Genomic DNA, 18280 nt, shown 5'->3' on the forward strand with positions numbered 1-18280 from the left:
GCACTTGGAGCAAAAAAATAGCAAATCTAACCCAACACTTGAGAAATGAGTAGTGCAAGAGAAAATTACATACCAAACACGACTGAATGGGAACAAAAAAATGCAGCACCACAAAGGAAATAACGAAATGAAAGGACACAGAAGATGCAAAACAAGAACATCCAGGCAGTCAAACCTGCACTGTGTGTCAGGCACTGGGCTAAGTCCTAGGGATACAAGAAGAGGCAAAAAGTTGCTGCCCTCAAGCAGCTCACAATCTAAAGACAGAGACAACAAGCAAATAAATACATCCAAACGAGTTCCATACAGAATAAATAGGAATTAACACAGGGAAGGCAACAGAATTAAGAGGAGTTAGGAAAGGCTTCCTGTGGAAGGTGGAATTTTAGCTGGTACTTAAACAAAGCCAGGGAAGTCAGTGAGCAGCTAAGCAGCACAATGGATAGAGTGCCAAGCCTGGGGTCAGCCTCAGACGCTTACTAACTACATAAGCCCAAGGAAGTAGGTAGAGCACTGGACTTAGAATCATGAAAAATCATCTCCATGAGGCCAAATCTGGCCTCAAACACTTCCTAGCTACGTGACCGTGGGCAAGTCACTTAACCCTGTTTGCCTTAGTTCCCTCATCTGTAAAATGAGCTGGAGAAGGAAATGGCCAACCCCTCCAGTATCTCTACCAAGAAAACCCCAAATGGGGTCTTGAAGAACTGAGTTGGACACGACTGAAACGAGCGAACAACAAGAAGAGCAGAAGAGGGAAAGTGTGCCCGGTATGAGGGGCAGCCGGAGAGAATGTCAGATAGAAGGTCTTATTCGTGGCACAGCCAGGAAGCCAGTGTCACTGAAGGAGACACACATACTGGGAAGTAAGGTGTAAGAAGACTGGAAAGGAAGGAGGGGGCAAGTCATGGAGGGGCTCTGAGTGCCAAACAGAGCATTTTCTATTTGATCCTGGAATTGGGTGGGATGGGGGATGTGACATGGTTGGAGTAGTGCCTTAGGAAAACTGAAATATAAAAAAATGAATACAAAATCTTCTATTTGGCTTTTAAAGCCCTTCATACCCTAGCCCCTTCCTCCTCTCTTTTTCAGTCTTCTTACACTTACTCTTCTCCACATATGCTTGATCTAGCTATACTGGCCTTCTTACCAGAGCTATTCCATATCCCAAATCCATGTCTTTTCACTGGTTGTCCCCCATACCTAGAATGCTCTCCCTCTTCACTTCCACCTCTTACGTCTCCTGCAAGTTTCAAGTTCAGCTCAAATCCTACCTTCTGCAAGCCCCCTCGATAGGCAATAGCCTTCCCTTAGATGATCGGCAATTTACTTTGTATATGTCTCAGATCACATAATATTCTGTACGTTTTCTCCCCTATTAGAATGTGAACTCCTTGAGGGCTGGAATTGTGGATTTTTTTTTTTTGCTTTCCCTTGTATTCCCAGGGCTCAGCATAGTGCCTGCCATACAGTAAATGGCTTAAAAAATGCTTGTTGACTCCATCCCACTAGAACCTGGGTTTTCTGGCTCTGAGATTTGACTATACCTTAACAGGGCCCCGGCCTCTAAACCACTTTCCTGACATCTCCTTACCAGATTCCCTCAACCCCCCCCTTCCCCCTTCCCCAATTTCCAGCACCTCTATATGTGCTGTTTCCCTCCTTAGAATGCAAGCTCCTTGAGGACAGGATTTGTCTTGCTGACTTGCATTTGTAACAGCGCTCGTCACGTGGTAAGCATTTAATAAATATTTTATATAAACATCAGCAAAGAGGAAACAAAAAAACCAAAAATGAATCCTCTTTGTAGAAGACATAATAGTGTACTTAGAAAATCCCAATGAATTTTAACTAGGAAACTGAGTTGACTAACAGCTGTAACAAGGTAGCAGAACCAAAGTGAAATACACAAAAATCATCCTCATTCCTACACAATTCTCAGAAAAACCATGAAGAAATTGTAAGAAAATTCCTATTCAAAATAACTACAAAATGACTATTTCAGAATGAATCTACCAAAACACTGTTAAGACAAAGATACAACTACAAAACACACTTTACAAAAGTAAAAGAAATCTAAACAAATGGAGAAATCTTTACTGCTCATAGTTGGGCCCTGTCAATATAATAAATATGATGATACAACCTATTTAGAGCTGTGTCAATCAAATTACTGAGATGATACTTTCTAGAGGGAGACAAAATATTAGCGAAATTCACTTAGAACAAAAGATCCAAAATCTCAAGGAAAACTAGAAATCAAGGGACCATCTCAAAACAGATATCAACTGAAAATCATCATTACCAGATATCAAACTATATTAATAAAGCAATAGTAGATTAGCTAAGAAAGAAACAACTGAACCAAGTATCTGATAAACTCAAGAACATAAATTACCAGGGGGAAGACTCCCCTTTTTAACATGAAAATGGGAAAGCTACCTGGCAAAAATTAGCTTTAGACCAGGGGTTCTGGAGGCTATAAAGCCATTTTGCAATTTTTGTTGTTGTTGTTTTTTGGTGAGGTAATTGGGGTTAAGTGACTTGCCCAAAGTCACACCGCTTATGAGCATTATGGATCTAAGGTCACATTAGAACTCAGGTCCTCCTGACTCCAGGGCTGGTGCTCTATCTACTACACCACCTAGCTGCCCCTATAATATTCTGATAGCTGTATTTAAACATAAATGGTTTCCTTTGTAATCTTGTGTGTTTGATTTTAACTCATCTAAAAACATTATTCTGAGGAGTGAGAGACACAAAAAAGTTTAAGAAACTCTGGTTTAGAACAGTATCTTCCATTATACTAGAATAAGCTCAAATTGTTTACAAACTTAAATATAAAAGGTCACACCATGAAAATATTACAAAAAGATCAGGTACTTTCACAATTATGACTGCGGGAGGGGTCTTAAGCAAAGCATAAAGAAAATCAGAAAAGACAAAACAGTTTGGACTATGTAAAATTTATGGTTTAAAAAAAAAAGATCAATGACACAGAAATAGAAAAAAACAGTAGAGAAAAATGTCTGCATCAACTATCACCGACAGGATCTATTATCCAAAATATACAGGAAATAGAAACATTTACAACAAGAACCATTTTCCAATTACTTACTTATCACCACTACCACTACTGTTCTGTTCCAAAGAGCTCACAGCCTAAGGAAGCTAAATCACTGATAAGAATGAATGCATATTAAAACAACTCTGATATTTCACTTTACGCCATGTAAACTAACAAAAGTTAGAAAGTGGAAAAAGTCAATGTTGGAGGGGCCATGTGAGGATAAGCACCGATGCACAATGTGTTGGTGGATCTGGGCTATAGCCTAAATACTCTACTCTGTATTTCACTTTGCAATTACACAAAAAAGTAGCTAAATGTAACTACCCTTTGATCTAGCTACAAGGGTCATATGGTCTAAGAAAAGTCAAAGACAGAAACAAAGGTCCAGTAGATACAAAAACATTCATATAGCAGCACTCTTTGTGGTAGCAAAGACCAGGAAACAAAATGGGTACCCATCAATGGGGGAACAGCTGATGAAACCACAGTAAAATGAGGGGACTGGATTATTTTTATGCAGTAAAATGACAAATATGAGGAGTTTAGGGAAACATAGGAAGATCTGTATGAACTAATGAGCAAAATAAAAAATAGTATATACAGTCACTGTCAAATAATGGAAAAACCTATGAAGGTACCAAAGAAGGAGTTTCCCAGCTTATGGCAGAGAAGAAAGGATAGAATATGCTAGAGCAGAATATATACAAGGTTATAAACAGTCTCTATATTTTTGTTTACTTGGTGGTTTTTTTTTTATGTAACAAGGAAGAGTTTAACCAGAGGAAGAATGACTGGCATTAAAGACAAAAGGTATCAATAAAAGCACCTTTTTTTTTTCCCCAAAGAAAATGCCTCTGGCCCATTTATTCCTACACATCAAGGAAGTTTAGATTGAAATGGGTTATTCTATTCTTATCAAGCTTTCCAAAACCAAGTAGAGTAACATATTGTTCAATGAGTGATTTTACATTTGGGATAATCCTATGATTTGTTGACAGGATTCTGCCACTACATCTGATCTAACAGACATTCTGCTGGATTCTCTACTACAACTGTAATAAGCAGAATTTCAACTGAAAAAGGGAAAGTGTCCTAATTGTTAGATTCTACAGACAACAGGAAACATCCTCTCACAAACCAAACAATTGTTACAAACTTTAAAGTTACATAAGTGTACACTGTTGTTATTGCTACTGTGACTAAACTACTTCAAGTTACTATAAACCTTTGAGATAAGCTGAGTGTCAAAATAGGTAAAACAGTTATACAATGAAAGAAAGCCTACAAAAGACAGAAATGCCACCATAAGGACAGTAATTTCTTGATTATCCACCACTAATCATCAATGCAAATTTAAATTTACATGGGCTTTTCTAACCTATTCTCTGTACCTGCAACACACTGAAAGTACTTGGTATGTGCTCACAATACATTAATTTCAATAGTGGCAAAAGAAAACCATAAACTAAAGGTGAAAATGTTACAAATCATCTTCTAATCCAAAAACAAACAGAAATTACTTTGGTATCAGCTGCTGTTTTATTCATGCTAATATTGTCCCTTCACCAGCGCTCGTGATGAAATGGACTACACCCAAACAATTCCCAAAACTCACAATCATCAAAGGACAAAGACGGACTTACTTCGTACTTGTTTGACGATAGGTTTCATTGGTTCAAGCCAAATCTAAAGAGAATGAAAGAAAGAAAAGAAAACTCATTCTGTGCCATACTTCCTTCATCATGTCCACTCAATAGATCTACTGAAAAATATCAATATTATTTATAATCTAGAGAAAAACAAAAGCTAAGAATATTGCCTCTCTTCTTTTTTAAAAAGTCAGATTCCGTTACAACAGAAAAAAAGGAAGATTCTTTTTTGCTATATGATTTAAAATCTTTTTAACAGGACTTAGTGTAAGGAAAACCCCTCCACCAATGGAGTGACCCAGAAATGTCCCGGGCAGCTTCTTGCCTGGAGAAGTAGCAGGTTCTTAACCCTGGAGGTATTCCAGCAAAGCAGAGCTGGAGAGGAGGGAAAAGCACGTCACTTGGCAGGGAAAGTGTAGACAACATACTTGTGCAGGTGCAGGGATGATCTATGAGGTTCTCCTAATTCTGAAATTCCTTCCTATGAGAATATAAGATCCTGAAGGATTTTTGTATCCCCAAGCTCTCAAAGTCTGTGCCTGTCAGATTCTGAGTGCTGACTGAACAAACAAACGAAAGCGTCCTGAAGTATGCCCTTGTAGGATGTTCTTAATGGACCTTCAGCTACACCCCTCCCTCCCCATTTTCTCCTGGGCCAGCCAGTTCAGGGGCAGAATTCATTCTACTCTGCATTCCAAGTCTCAATGCTGCCACTGGCAGCAGGACTGTCTGTATACAAGCTGAGTGGACCATGTGAAAGGAGCTGTAACCATCCAGGTGAATGCTTCTCTCCATTGGCACAAGAGAGAAACACTAGTGATGCAGACAATCTTTTCACAAAACACACACACATACACACACACACACACACACACACAACAACTTAGTTTACCTGAAATTCATCTATCCTTCACAACTGAACACAAATTATCTGAATAGAATACTTCCCATCTTTTAAAAAAAAAAAGGTTTCTGTTAAAAGAGTTTTAAAATATATTTATATTCTAAATATAGAATATATATTCTATATAAATATAATATATCCTGAATATAAATATATAATATAAACAATAATATAAAAATAAAATGTAATATATATTCTAAAATAAACACAAGCTAATTGGGAGGAACCTTATCAACATCAAGTATACACTATTTAATGCTATATGCATTTCAACCCTGTATAACAGTATTTTAACATTTTTCCAAAATAAACATAAACAATCATATTCTTTACATACCCAATAAGACTGGACATTCTGGAATTCTAGTCCAAAGTAATCTGATTCAATCAAATTTAAATGCTTAAACACCTCTGTCAACAGTATCTGGCCATAGCATTTGGGCTAGAAAAAAAAGAAGAGGGAAGAAAACAAAGAAGAAAATTAATTTTAGATCCAATCCAAGAAAAGAAACATTTTTAAAGCTGTGGAATGAAGCTTCTTTTAACACACAAAACTTCGTTAAATTTGCGTGTCTGTTTAACTTTGCAACAATGTATGACAAATGGTTATGATGTCACAAATCAAATACATGTTTGTTGCTTTAATGGAAATTGACGCCAATTTTTAAAAATTTAAACAATAATTTCAAAGGGTGTGTGTTTTTACTGAGATTTCTCCGAAACTCCAAAATGACAATGAAAAGGTTTTCTTTCACTTACTATTTCATTCTGATATGAGAATAGTGTCGTACCACTCATTTCACCTGCACCATTATCAATCTTCTGCCCACCTAAACTGTGCTTGAGGAGGAGGCAAGGAGATGCTGCCATCTACACTGATTGAAGTAGGGAACTGGAGTAGGGAAGTTATGCTCTCCCGACCCCAAAAACATCCCAAGCTCCTCCTTGACTCATGCACATAGTAGGCACTTAATAAATGTGTACTGACTATTCTGTTGACTTTGACTTCTCCCTCAAAACCCTCCATTGTCTTCTCATCAAATGAGAAAACAGGAAAGCAGCTGAGGCGAAGGTGGAGTACATGTGGTCATCCTCTACGACCTTCCAGGGCTTCCCTCATTAGAGGCTTCCTCCAATCATTTCATGACATCCTAAACTGCTCCAGCCCCAACTCTGCACAAGGCAAGCTAACTGGTTTCCTGTTAGCCACATTTACCCTCTGCTCTTGCCCCCACAGGAAAGGCAAGGCTAAGAGAGAAAGCCTTATGTGCATACACAAAAATTAGCAATCAGAAATAATCCAAAGGGATCTTTGGAAAAGGCCTGCTTATTGTCTCAGGTTTTGGTTTGTATTTCAATCTTTCCATAAAGTTTTGCTTCTTTAATTTTGTGAACTACATATACGCCTGTAAAAAGAGTTCAGGTCATTATACTAAGTGATGTCAGGTAGTGACTTTCCCAGATTTTCTATATGGAAACAACATAAAACATAAAATTGAAACTGTCCTGAGCTATAGCATTTCCCACACATCTTCAAGGTTCTCTTCCCCACCTCCCACCTCTCAACTCTATCCATCAAGGACCTATCTTCATAACTTCTCTGAAAAATCTGAGGCCATTCTCAAAGAGCTCCCTTTTCTCTCCCTCCTCCTCATTTCACATGACTCAGCCAGCCTCTCCCATTATCCCTTCCCTCACTCCAGTCTCACACAAAGAAGTGGCCTTTTCTCCTAGCCAAGGCCAACACATCTATATGACTCCTTAATCCTCTTCCCTCTCCCACCTTCTTCAGTTGATTACCCTCCCTATTATTCTTCTCACATTTCAATCTCTTCCAGTCTACTGGTCCCTTCCCTGCTGCCTACAAATACACTCATGTCTCACCCATCTTTCAAAAACCCTTACTTGATACAACCATCCCACTAAATATCAGTTGGTCTATATAGCTGTTCTCCACTTCTCAGTTCAACTCTTTGAGAAAGCCATCTACACTCAATGCCTCCAGTTCCTCACCTCCCACTGGCTTCCACCCTCACCATTCAACTGAAACTGCTCTTTCCAAAGTTATCAGTGACCTCTTACTTGCCAAATGAAGTAACAGTCTTTTCTTCATCCTCTACTTGACCTTACTACAGCCTTTGATACTGAGAATCCTCCTTTTCTTCCACATACTCTTTCCTGTCTAGGTGTTCAGACTAATGCTTTTGCCTAATTCTCTTAACTGTGTGACTACTCCTTCACATTTCCATTTCCTGGATCCTCATCTAGATCACATCAACCTATCATGGATGTCCTCCAAGGCTCTGTTCTGGGCCTACTTCTTTTCTTCTATCATACTAAGACAATAATCTTACATGAAGATCTTATCTCCTATGGGTTCAACTATCATCTCAACACAGATGAATTCCAGATCGGTACATTCAGTCCCAATCTCCCTGTGAGATTCAGTCCCTCATCACTTTTAGAAATCTTGAGCTGACTATCCCACAGGCATCTCAAATTCAATATGCCCAAAATACAACTTGGTAATATTCTTGGCCCCACCTCCTATTCTCCCCCCCCACACACACAAACCTTCCTCTCTTCCCAACTTTTCTATTACTTGTTGAGGGCACAACCCAGTCCAAATAAAGTCAAATCAATAAGCATTTATTAAGTACTATGTGCCAGGTACTATGTTAAGTGCTAGAAATACAAATAAAAGCAAAGACAGTCCCTGATCTCAAGAAGCTTACATTCTAATGGGGGAAAATCACATATCAAAGAAAGCTGTAAGGGGGAGGGCAGAAAAGGTATCCACACTAGCTCATGGTGGAAAAAGAAGTCTGGACAGAGTCAGAAGGGGAATCAAAGAGTTGAAGTCTGGACAGAGTCAGAAGGGGAATCAAAGAGTGAACAGTTGGCCAGGGCCCTTCCTTAAATGGTGGCTCTGGGAGCAACTGACCAACTGGGACTGCAGTCACTTAGACATACACCTGGCACATCCAATCTCTTGTCAAATCTTGTTATTTTTATCTTCACTTTACACATCTGTCTAATATGTCCTCGTCTTCCCACAATTCACACGGCCACCGCCCTGTTACAAGACCACCTCATCCAACAGCACCCTGTCCAGTCTCCCAGCTTCAAGCCTCTTCTCACTCCCATCCATTCTCCACGTGGCTTCAAGCACGTCACCCCTCTCACCTCCAGGATCAAATGGACAATGCTCTTTTTGGCATCTGGAGGCCTTCACAACCTGGCACCTTCCTACTTTCCAACGTTCTTAGACTTAACTCCCCTCCTCATACTCTCTGATCCAGCAACACTGATCTATTTGCTATTCCTCACACAGGACACTCCATTTCCCAAAACTCGATGAGCTGACACTGGCTGTCCCCCATACCTGTAACGCTTCTCCCTCCTCACCTCTGACTCCTAGATTTCCTGGCTTACTCAAGACTTGGCTCAAATTCTACCAGTTAAAGGAACCGTTTCTAGGTCCCATCTGCAGCCAGGGAATGCATGCCTTCCCTCAAAAATAACCTTCCTAAAAGTCGGAGCAAAACAATTTTCCAGCTTAAGATAACTTAAAAGGACTTCAGAATAGGTCTGTCTCACTCGAGTAAAAGAAGTACAGCCTAGCACAGCCCATGTCTCGGCAAGAAAGCAGGAGGCGCTTAGCCACAGTACAGATCAGCAGCCAAAGCCTCTCAGTCGTGGCTAGTGGACAGCACAGCAGGCCAACTGTGAGGCCTCCAGCCCCACCAAGAAGACAAATTCTGAGCCCTGGAATCCCAGTACAACAGGTGCTACTAAGCTGCGCAGCTTAGCACAGTGGGCAAGTCACAAGTACCTGAGCCCTAGCTTGGAAAGCCAGTGACCAGGCCTTTAGCCCCCAGAATAAGAAGTGAGGGACAGCACCCCCTGTGCCCCAGGAGCAGAGCTCAACCTTAAAAGTCACAAAATAGTCTAAAAATGTGTATGAAACAGAAAAGAGCCCCGACCATAGAAAGCTGCTATGGCGACAGTGAAGATCAAAACAGAAACTCAAAAGAGGATAACAACGTCAAGCCTACATGTGAAGCCAGAAAGGGGAATATGAATTGGTCTCAAGCCCAAAAAGTCCTCTTGGAAGAGCTAAGAGAGGTAGAAGAAAAACTGGGAAAAGAAATTAAAGTTATGCAGGAGAATTATGAAAGAAAAGAATCAACAGCTTGGAAAAGAAAGCACAAAAACTGATTGAAGACAACAAGTCCTTAAAAAATAGAACTGGCCAGGGCAGTTAGGTGGAGCAGTGGAGAGAGCGCTGGCCCTCAAGTCAGGAGGACCTGAGTTCAAATGTGACCTCAGGCACTTGATACTTACTAGCTGTGTGACCCTGAGCAAGTCAATTAACCCCACTGCCTAGCAAAGAAAACAAAAACAAAAACAAAAAAGGAAAAAAACAGAATTGGCCAAATTGGAAAAAAAAATCCACTGAAGAAAACAACCCCTTTAAAAGCAGAATTGGCCAAATGGAAAAAGTGGTACAAAAGCTAACTGAAGAAAATAATTTCTTAAAAATTAGAATTGGGCAAGTGGAAGCTAATAACTATGAGACATCAAAAATCAGTCAAACAAAATTAAAAGAATGAAAAAAGTAAAAGAAAATGTAAAATATATCATTGGAAAAACAACTGACCTGGAAAATAGATCCAGGAGAGAAAATTTAAGAATTATTGGACTACCTGATGGCCATGATCATTAAAAAAAAAAAAAGAAAAAAAAAAAGAAAGAAAGAACCTGGATAGAACCAGAGGGTAAAATAGTCATCGAAAGAATCCATTGGTCACTTCCTGAAAGAGATCCCAAAATGAAAATTGCAAAGAATATTGTAGCCAAATTCCAGAATTATCAGGTCAAGGAGAAAATACTGCAAGCAGTGAGAAAGAGACAATTCATATATCGGGGAGCCACAACCAGGATTACACAGGACTTACAGCAGCTTCTACATTCAAGGATTTTTTTTTTTCTTTCTTGTGATTTTCCCCTTTTGCTCTGATTCTTCTTTCACAACATGACTAATGTGGAAATATGTTTAACTTGATTGTACAGATTGCTTGCCTGTCTTCGGGAGGAGAGAGGTAAGCAAGGGAGGGAGAGAAATCTGGAACTCAAAATCTTACAAAAATGAATACTGAAAACTTTCTGTACATGCTATTGGATAAAAAATAAGATACTAAGTTAAAAAAAAGGAAATTATCTTCCATTCACACTGTTTACAGTTTATATATACACGTTATTTGCATCTTCCTTACCTTACTAGAATGTTAGCTCAAACACAGGGGCTGTTTTTGTGTTTCTTTGTTATCCCCAGCACACAGCACCACATCTGGCACCATCATAACCGCTTAGTAAATGCTTGTTGACCTACTAGGCACCATGCAATGTGCTAGGTGCCGGGGGCACAAAGACAAAAGGAAAACTCTTCTAGCCCATAAGTTCTTTGTTGAGGATACTCACTTCCTCTTCCGCTCAAAGATTTTTGCAAAGACACTATAATAATAACAGCTAATAATAGCTAACATTTTTATGACGCTTACTATATGCCAGGCACTGTGCTATGTGCTCTACGATTATAATCTCATGTGATCCTCATGATCCTGGGAGGTAGGTGCTATTACCATTCCCATATTAGAGATGAGGAGACCGAGGTAAACAGAGGTTAAGTGTCTCGCCCAGTTGTTGTTCAGTCATTTCAGGTGTATCTGACTCTTCGTGACCCCATTTGGGATTTTCTTGGCAAAGACACTAGAGTGGTTTGCTGTTTCCTTCTCCAGCTCATTTTACAGATGAGGAAATGGAGGCAAACAGGGTGAAGTGATTTGCCCAGGGTCACATAACTAGTTAAGTGTCTGAGGCCAGATTTGAACTTGGGTCCTCCTGACTCCTACCCTGGTGCTCTATCCCCTCTGCCACCTAGTTGCTCTATAACCAAAATTATGACTGAGATTTCAAGTAGGAAACTGGAAATATTTCAGCCAATTTCTATACTTATTATTCCTTATTTTCTAAAAGGCTGCGGCCCAAACTCTTTCACCTACACAGTCCCTCCTCTGTCTTATTCCTACTACTCAACACAAGAGCTCCACCCGGCATTTGGTGGTGGACACCCTGGCACTGTGTTTCCAAAGTGGCATATGATTTAAGAGTTTGGGAACCAGATGTCCCCTTAATCCAGTCAGAAAGTCTGGTTTAATTCATACCAAATTCTAAAATTTCTTGAAGCTTTAGTACAATTAGAAGCAACACAAAATGAAACAAATAGATGGTCATGTCACCACAATTTACTCAGACCATAAGTAACAGCTGAACATCCAGTTTGGAAGTGTTTTTCAACTGTTAGACTACAATAAATGATAAACAACGCATACAAAATTACAGGTAAAATAGATTTTTTTCTTGTTGAATAATCCCATGTTCAAAGTTGCTCAGTCCTTCTAAGCTGAGACATAAAAGTGTATTGTTAAAAATGTTACATTTACAAGAGTGGCATTAAATATTTTGCCTTGATGCAAATGAGCCACAAAGGACTGGCTAACAAAGCACTTCTTTATTCTTTGTCTTAAGCCCTGTGGGAAAATTCTTCCTGAGACAACTTGATTTAGTTCTTTGAGTTGTTTATTCCACGTACCCATTTCCAGTTCACCTGCCAAAACAGAACTCCTCCATCCACCCAAACCACCACTCCTCCTTTCTGGCCAAATGCAAACTCCCTCTCCCTACGTGAAATGATGCTGCATGATCCTCTTCCTTGCTGATTAACTCAATCACTCCACACCAATGCAAGTTCTTATCCTGCTGGGCAATCTTAAAACAAGCTCTGAGGAACAGGAAGCTTGGACTGAACACACGCTGGATTCTTTAAAAGGTCACCAGCATTTCTGCTGACATTTCACTCTCCTCTGGGCATCTTCCAAATCTTCAATTCTCATAGTCTTAACGTGCATAATGCCAATGTTCAGCCTCAAATGCCATTCAACAAGCCCACAAAGGCAGCTGGAAGATGCTGAAATACACAGCTGTGGGAGCTGCTTCAGCTTATGGAAGACAAAATACAATTCAAGGCCTTCCCAGGCCCCCTGTGCCATCTATTTGGGGTCTGGAAAGACGGAATGCCAAGTAAGATGGAGTTGGGACAAATCTACTTTTAGGTCATGCCAGCATGAAAAGCCAGCATGCTAGGTGGCACAGTGGACAGAGTTTCGGGTCTGGAGTTAGGAACACCTACCTCCCCAAGTTCAAATCTTGGCCTCAAACTTTTATTAGCTATGTGACCCTGCTCAAATCACTTAACCCCGTTTGCCTCAGTTTCTTCATCTGTAAAATAAGCTGGGGAAGGAAATGGCAAACCACTCCATCATCTTTGCCAAGAAAACCCAAAAAGGGATCACAAATAGGCACGACTGAAAAAATGAAACCACATCATCAGCATACTCATAGCTTAAACATAACCATAAAAATTGCTCAGTGCAATGCAGAAAGAAGCATGGCTCTAAGAATGGTGAGAGCCAGAAAGACAAGAGTTAATTTCCAGAGCCCAAATCATAATATAAAGCAGGAATAATCAAAAGCACTTGGCATTGGTTTAAAAGTAGAGAAGGAGACCAATGGAACAGAGTTGTCAAGGAAGAATGAGAAATAACGGAACACAGAACTCAGTTGCTCAATAAATCTAGAAACATCGACTACCTAAGAAACAATTTATTTGCCAAGAATTTCTGAGAAAACTGGAAAATAGGTTGGCAAAAATTAGGCTTAAATCAATATTTTACAACATAAATGACAAATTCAAGATCAGCATGTGACTTGAATATTTTATACCATTGAAAAATCAGAAGAGAAAAAGATCATATAAACCTTTCACAGCTATGGACGAGGAGTGAATTCTTAACATAACATGGGATAGAGGTAATTACTAAAGATAAAAGCTAATTTTGATTATATGAAGTTGAAAACCTTTCTCATAAAAAAATGAATGTTACTAGAATGAGAAGAGCAGTCATTTGGCGGAAAAAATATCTCTATCACATATCTCTGATAAAGAACTGCTATCTAGGATAAACAGGTAACAGAAATTGAGAAATCCAAAAGCCCTTTATTTCCTAATAGATAAGTGATATGAACCATTCTCAAAAGAAGAATTACAAACTACTAGCAACCATATGAAAGCAACTTTCAAATGACTAACCGAGGAATGAAAATCACAATAACCCTGACAAAGATTCCAAAAGATGGGAATAGTTAGTTTTGAAGGGATTGTGGATTGAAGCACTAGGCACTGCTGATGGAGCTAGAAATTGATCAATTTGGAATGATGCAAATAAAGTGGCTAAAGCATCTCTCTCCTTTGACCCATCGATTCTGCTGATAGGCATATACCCTATACCCTCAGGAGGTAACAAACAACAGAAAGGCTGGAGAGTCACCAAAATATTTATGACCTTTTTATGTTAGCAAAGATGCCCATAGACTGAAGGCTAAATAAGGAAAGACTAAACAATCTGTGGTATACAAATGGAATGGACTATTAGTGTGCTATAAAAAAAAAATGAATATAGGTAATGATTGTCAGTCAATAAGCATTAAGTACCTACTAAATGCCAGGTACTTTGCTAAGTTCTGGGCAAAACAAATTAAAAAAAACAAACAACCCCAGCTCTTGCTCTCAAGGAACTCCCAGTCTAACAGGGGAGACAATATGTGAACAACTCTATCCCAACAAGATAACGACAGGATAAACTGGCACCGAGTACTTAGATTAAGGAGGGCCGGGAAGGTAGGGCTTTAGCTGAGAGAGAAGGGGGCCAGGAACCCAGGAGGCAGAGATGAGGAAGGCGATAGCTCCAGGGATCGGGGAGAGCCAGGGAAAATACCATCATGTAGGGAGATAGCGTGCCAGGGGTGAGGCACAGCAAGGAGGCCAGTGTTATGGATCAAATGATATACAAAGGGCCGCAAGGTGCAAGAAACCTGGAACAGTTGGAAGGGCTGCCCTTCACAGGTGATACTAAGGAGCCAGTGGAGTTTTTGAATAGGGTCAAACATGTGCTTTTAAAGATCAATTTGTCCAACTCAGGCTGGGACACCAACCAAAAGACGATTTCAATAGTCCAGGCATGAGGTGATAAGGAGTCACAGCAGTATGGTGGTGGTGTCAGTGGAGAGAAGGGAGAGCAAAAGAAACCGTTAGACCACAAAGGTGGCAAAAGATTGGCCAAGGTGCTGGGGGGGTGGGGGTGGGGGATAGTATGAGAGAGTGAGGATTCAGGATGACACAGTTTCAAGCCCAGGTGTCTTGGAGGGTGCTTGGCTGTGCTTATGGGATACATGGGCTCTGTATTTCTCTATTTCTTTCTTTCTTTTTTTCTCAGTGGATGAGTGTTGTAGGTAGAATAATCAAAATATTTTTTAATAAAAAACATAAGTGTAAAACTTAGATCCAGGCAAAATCTAAGACATCACTTTTGCATGGGGGGGGAGGGGCAGAATGGGAATGACAAAATTGGAATGCTTCATGAAGCAGATGGAAACTGAGATGGGCCTTGAAGGAAGGAAGGGACATAACATGAAATTTGGGGAGATCAGATAGGAGAGATGGGTGAGATGACTATAAAAACAGAAACCTGAGAATAATCAATGTTAGTTAAATAGTAGATATATAAAGGGAAATCTCAGGAAATGAGGCTGCCCTGGTAGGCACAGCCAGATTGTGACCTTCCAGGCTAAGATCAGGAATACACATTTTGTTTGCTAAGTGGTGAAGAATAAATGAGTTTTCATTTAGCAGAGTGACTTAATCCTAGTTATGCTTTCAAAGATTGACTTGGGCAGAAATCCATCCATCAATCAGCAGGCCTCCTCTGTGCCAGGCCCTGTGCCAGGTTCCCAAGGTGCCATCCCTTTTTCTTCCCTCCCATGGCTACAGGCCCTCCTTACCATTTGCCTAAACCACCACTATCCCTGCTCCAGGCCCTCCCTCTCACCATGTATCTTCCATACTGCTAACAAAAGTCTTTCTAAAGCAGAGACATGGTCACATCACTCCCCTGATGAAAAATCTCCAATGTCTCCCTACTGCCCTTAAGGTAAAATGCAAACGCCTCAATCCATCCATAAATACTAAGTGCCCAGAACTCTACCAGAAACTGCCCAAGGCATGGAGAACACAGTTTCAAAGCAGGAATTTCGACTCAGCCAGCTCAAAGTCAGATGGAGAAGGCATATATGTCTATGCCAGATGACTCTAAAGAGAATAAAAGATAAGTTTTAAAAAAAGAATAGAGGTGGAAGATACTAGCAGTGGAAAGGTTTTATCTAATAGATGGTGATTGAGCTATGTCCTAAAGGAAAAGAGGGATTTTATGAGGGGAAGACAAGGAGAGAATGCATGCTCGGTATGGGAGTTATCAGTACAAAGGCATGGAGATGAGAGATGGAATAGCAAACAGGAGACATGGAGAGTGGACCAGTTTGGCTAGAGGGAGAGTGATGGCAAAGCTGGGGCCAGGTGGTGAAGGGCTTCAAAACCAAAAGAAAGGACTTTATATTTGTTCCTCCAGGCAACAGGCCCACTGGAGGTGATGGAGTATAGGAATGACAGGGTCAGATCAGTGCAAAGGGTGGAGTGGAAGAGTGAAAAGCCTGAGGCAGGGAGACCAATGAATAGTCTAGGCATGGGGTGAGGAGGCCTGAACTAAGGTTGGGTCTGTGTAATTCTAGAAAGATGCGGTCAGCTGTGAGAGGTGTAAGGGAATGATGGAAAAGGGAGAGCATTCTGGACCAGGAAGTCACAGGGTATAGTGACTGGAGTCAGTTGATTGATACACCCTTCTCCAGAAACAGTATTTGTACAGTTGGTCCTCAACATCTGCTCGACTTCAAGCATGCCCATGATTTTATTAGTAACCTCATTTTCAATTCTGCAGTGGCAACCACACACATTTGTGGCTACGCTCCCATACTGAGACCCCTAAGGATCTCAAACAGGGCACAAATCAGAAGCCACTGACAGATTACTTTAAGCTGATGCATCCTTCGCAATCTCCAACACCATTTACCAACCATGAAAGCCAGAGTGTCAGAGGTGATGTCAAGATCTCACCAGGCTCAGAGTCTTTAGACAATGGTAACTAAATTCTCAACAACCTTTCCCTTGGTTTTTGGAGTGGGGCTAAGGTAGAGAGGCTTACAGCAGTCTAGCAGACAGTACCATGCCCTCACACTGCCATTTAACAACGTGGAAGGTAAGATCCAGGTTAAAAAATGTTTTAGTTTTAAGAATTTTATGGGCTGTACCGTGTTTATGGTACTATAGATTTCATGTGTATGAAAACTGAGCATTGTCTGAAATCAATCTGAAATGTCAGCACAAAAAGGAACAGAATTCTAAGAAATTACTAGTAAGAAAAATGCTTTGCACGTTACCAATTTTATTCTGTGTACTGCATTTTGTAGATTATTTCATAGTTGCTGTGCTAGAAAAAGTACATATTAGAATTAATATTTTGCTAGAAAGAACTGCATGCAATTTATAGCAGCTCTTTTTGTGGTGGCCAAGAATTGGAAATTGAGGGGATGCTCATCAACTGGGGAATGGCTGAACACATTGTGGTATATGAATGTAATGGAATTCTATTGTGCTATAAGAAATGATGAACAGGCTGACTTCAGAAAAACCTGGAAAGACTTGTGTGGACTGATGCTGAGTGACGTGAGCAGAACTCGGAGGACACTGTATACAGTAGCAGCCACACTGTGGGATGACTGACTTTTGACAGACTTGGCTCTTCTCAGCAATGCAAGGACCTAAGACAATTCCAAAAGACTCATGATGGAAAATGCTGCCCACCTCCAGAGAAAGAACTCGGGAGTCTGAATGCAGATGGAAGCAGACTATTGGCTCTCTTTTGTTGCTGTTGTTGTTGTTGTTGTTGTTTTCTTCTTTCTCATGGCTCCTCCCATCGGTTCCAATTCTTCTTTACAACATGACTAATGTGAAAACATATGTAGAGCCTATCTCAGACTGCATGCCATCTTGGGGCGGGGGGAAGGAGAGGGAGGAGGAGAAAATTTAAAACTCAAAATCTTATGGAAGTAAATGTTGAAAACTAAAAGTAAATTAATTTTTAAAAAAAGAACTGCATTCAGTAAAGGAGATTTTCAGCAATCTCTAGCAATAGAGATATTGTAATAGCTTTTGGTGGTTGCAGAAACCTAACCCTCTATTTCTTACAGGTTCCATGTATCAACATCCACGTTTTTTACTTTGTGCCATTTTCTGGCAATGTTATTCCAGCAAAAGTTGAGGACTAACTATATTTGATTACTATTCTCTGAGCCACCTTTTGAAAACCCAGGATTGCAGGGGTGGGTGGAGCTTTAGCTTGCAAGGCATGGAGAGAGCTGAAAAGTAAGGGGAATGCTTACCAATCAGGGGCATAGGGATGAAGGGAGAGGACAGGCCTGGTGCCATGATCTCCAGAGGGTTGGGAAGTGGCTGCTAAGGTCAGAAACCTGAGAGATTAAAAAAATGGAGGTATTTTGGACAAAAATAGGGAAGTCTGAAAGACGGCTTGGGGAAAAAGATAATGAGTTCCATTTTGGCTTTATCAGAGTCTGAGATGTCTCAGAGAG

At 40.3% G+C, this 18280-nt stretch overlaps 1 protein-coding gene across 3 annotated transcripts in view; it reads right to left on the minus strand.

Moving 5' to 3' along the window:
- Nucleotides 1–18280, minus strand: part of FARP2 (FERM, ARH/RhoGEF and pleckstrin domain protein 2) — a 107510-nt gene that overhangs the window by 63485 nt on the left and 25745 nt on the right. For all 3 annotated transcript variants that reach the window (XM_020989008.2, XM_020989006.2, XM_020989007.2), the window contains 2 exons: nucleotides 5961–6065; nucleotides 4714–4756 (listed from right to left, as the gene is read on the minus strand). In XM_020989008.2, the coding sequence (XP_020844667.1) occupies nucleotides 4714–4756; nucleotides 5961–6065 (148 nt within the window). The remainder of the gene's footprint in view (nucleotides 1–4713; nucleotides 4757–5960; nucleotides 6066–18280) is intronic.

The sequence above is a fragment of the Phascolarctos cinereus genome, unplaced genomic scaffold, assembly GCF_003287225.1.
Source record: "Phascolarctos cinereus isolate Bilbo 61053 unplaced genomic scaffold, phaCin_HiC Scaffold_7;HRSCAF=346, whole genome shotgun sequence".
Classification (NCBI taxonomy): Eukaryota; Metazoa; Chordata; class Mammalia; order Diprotodontia; family Phascolarctidae; genus Phascolarctos; species Phascolarctos cinereus.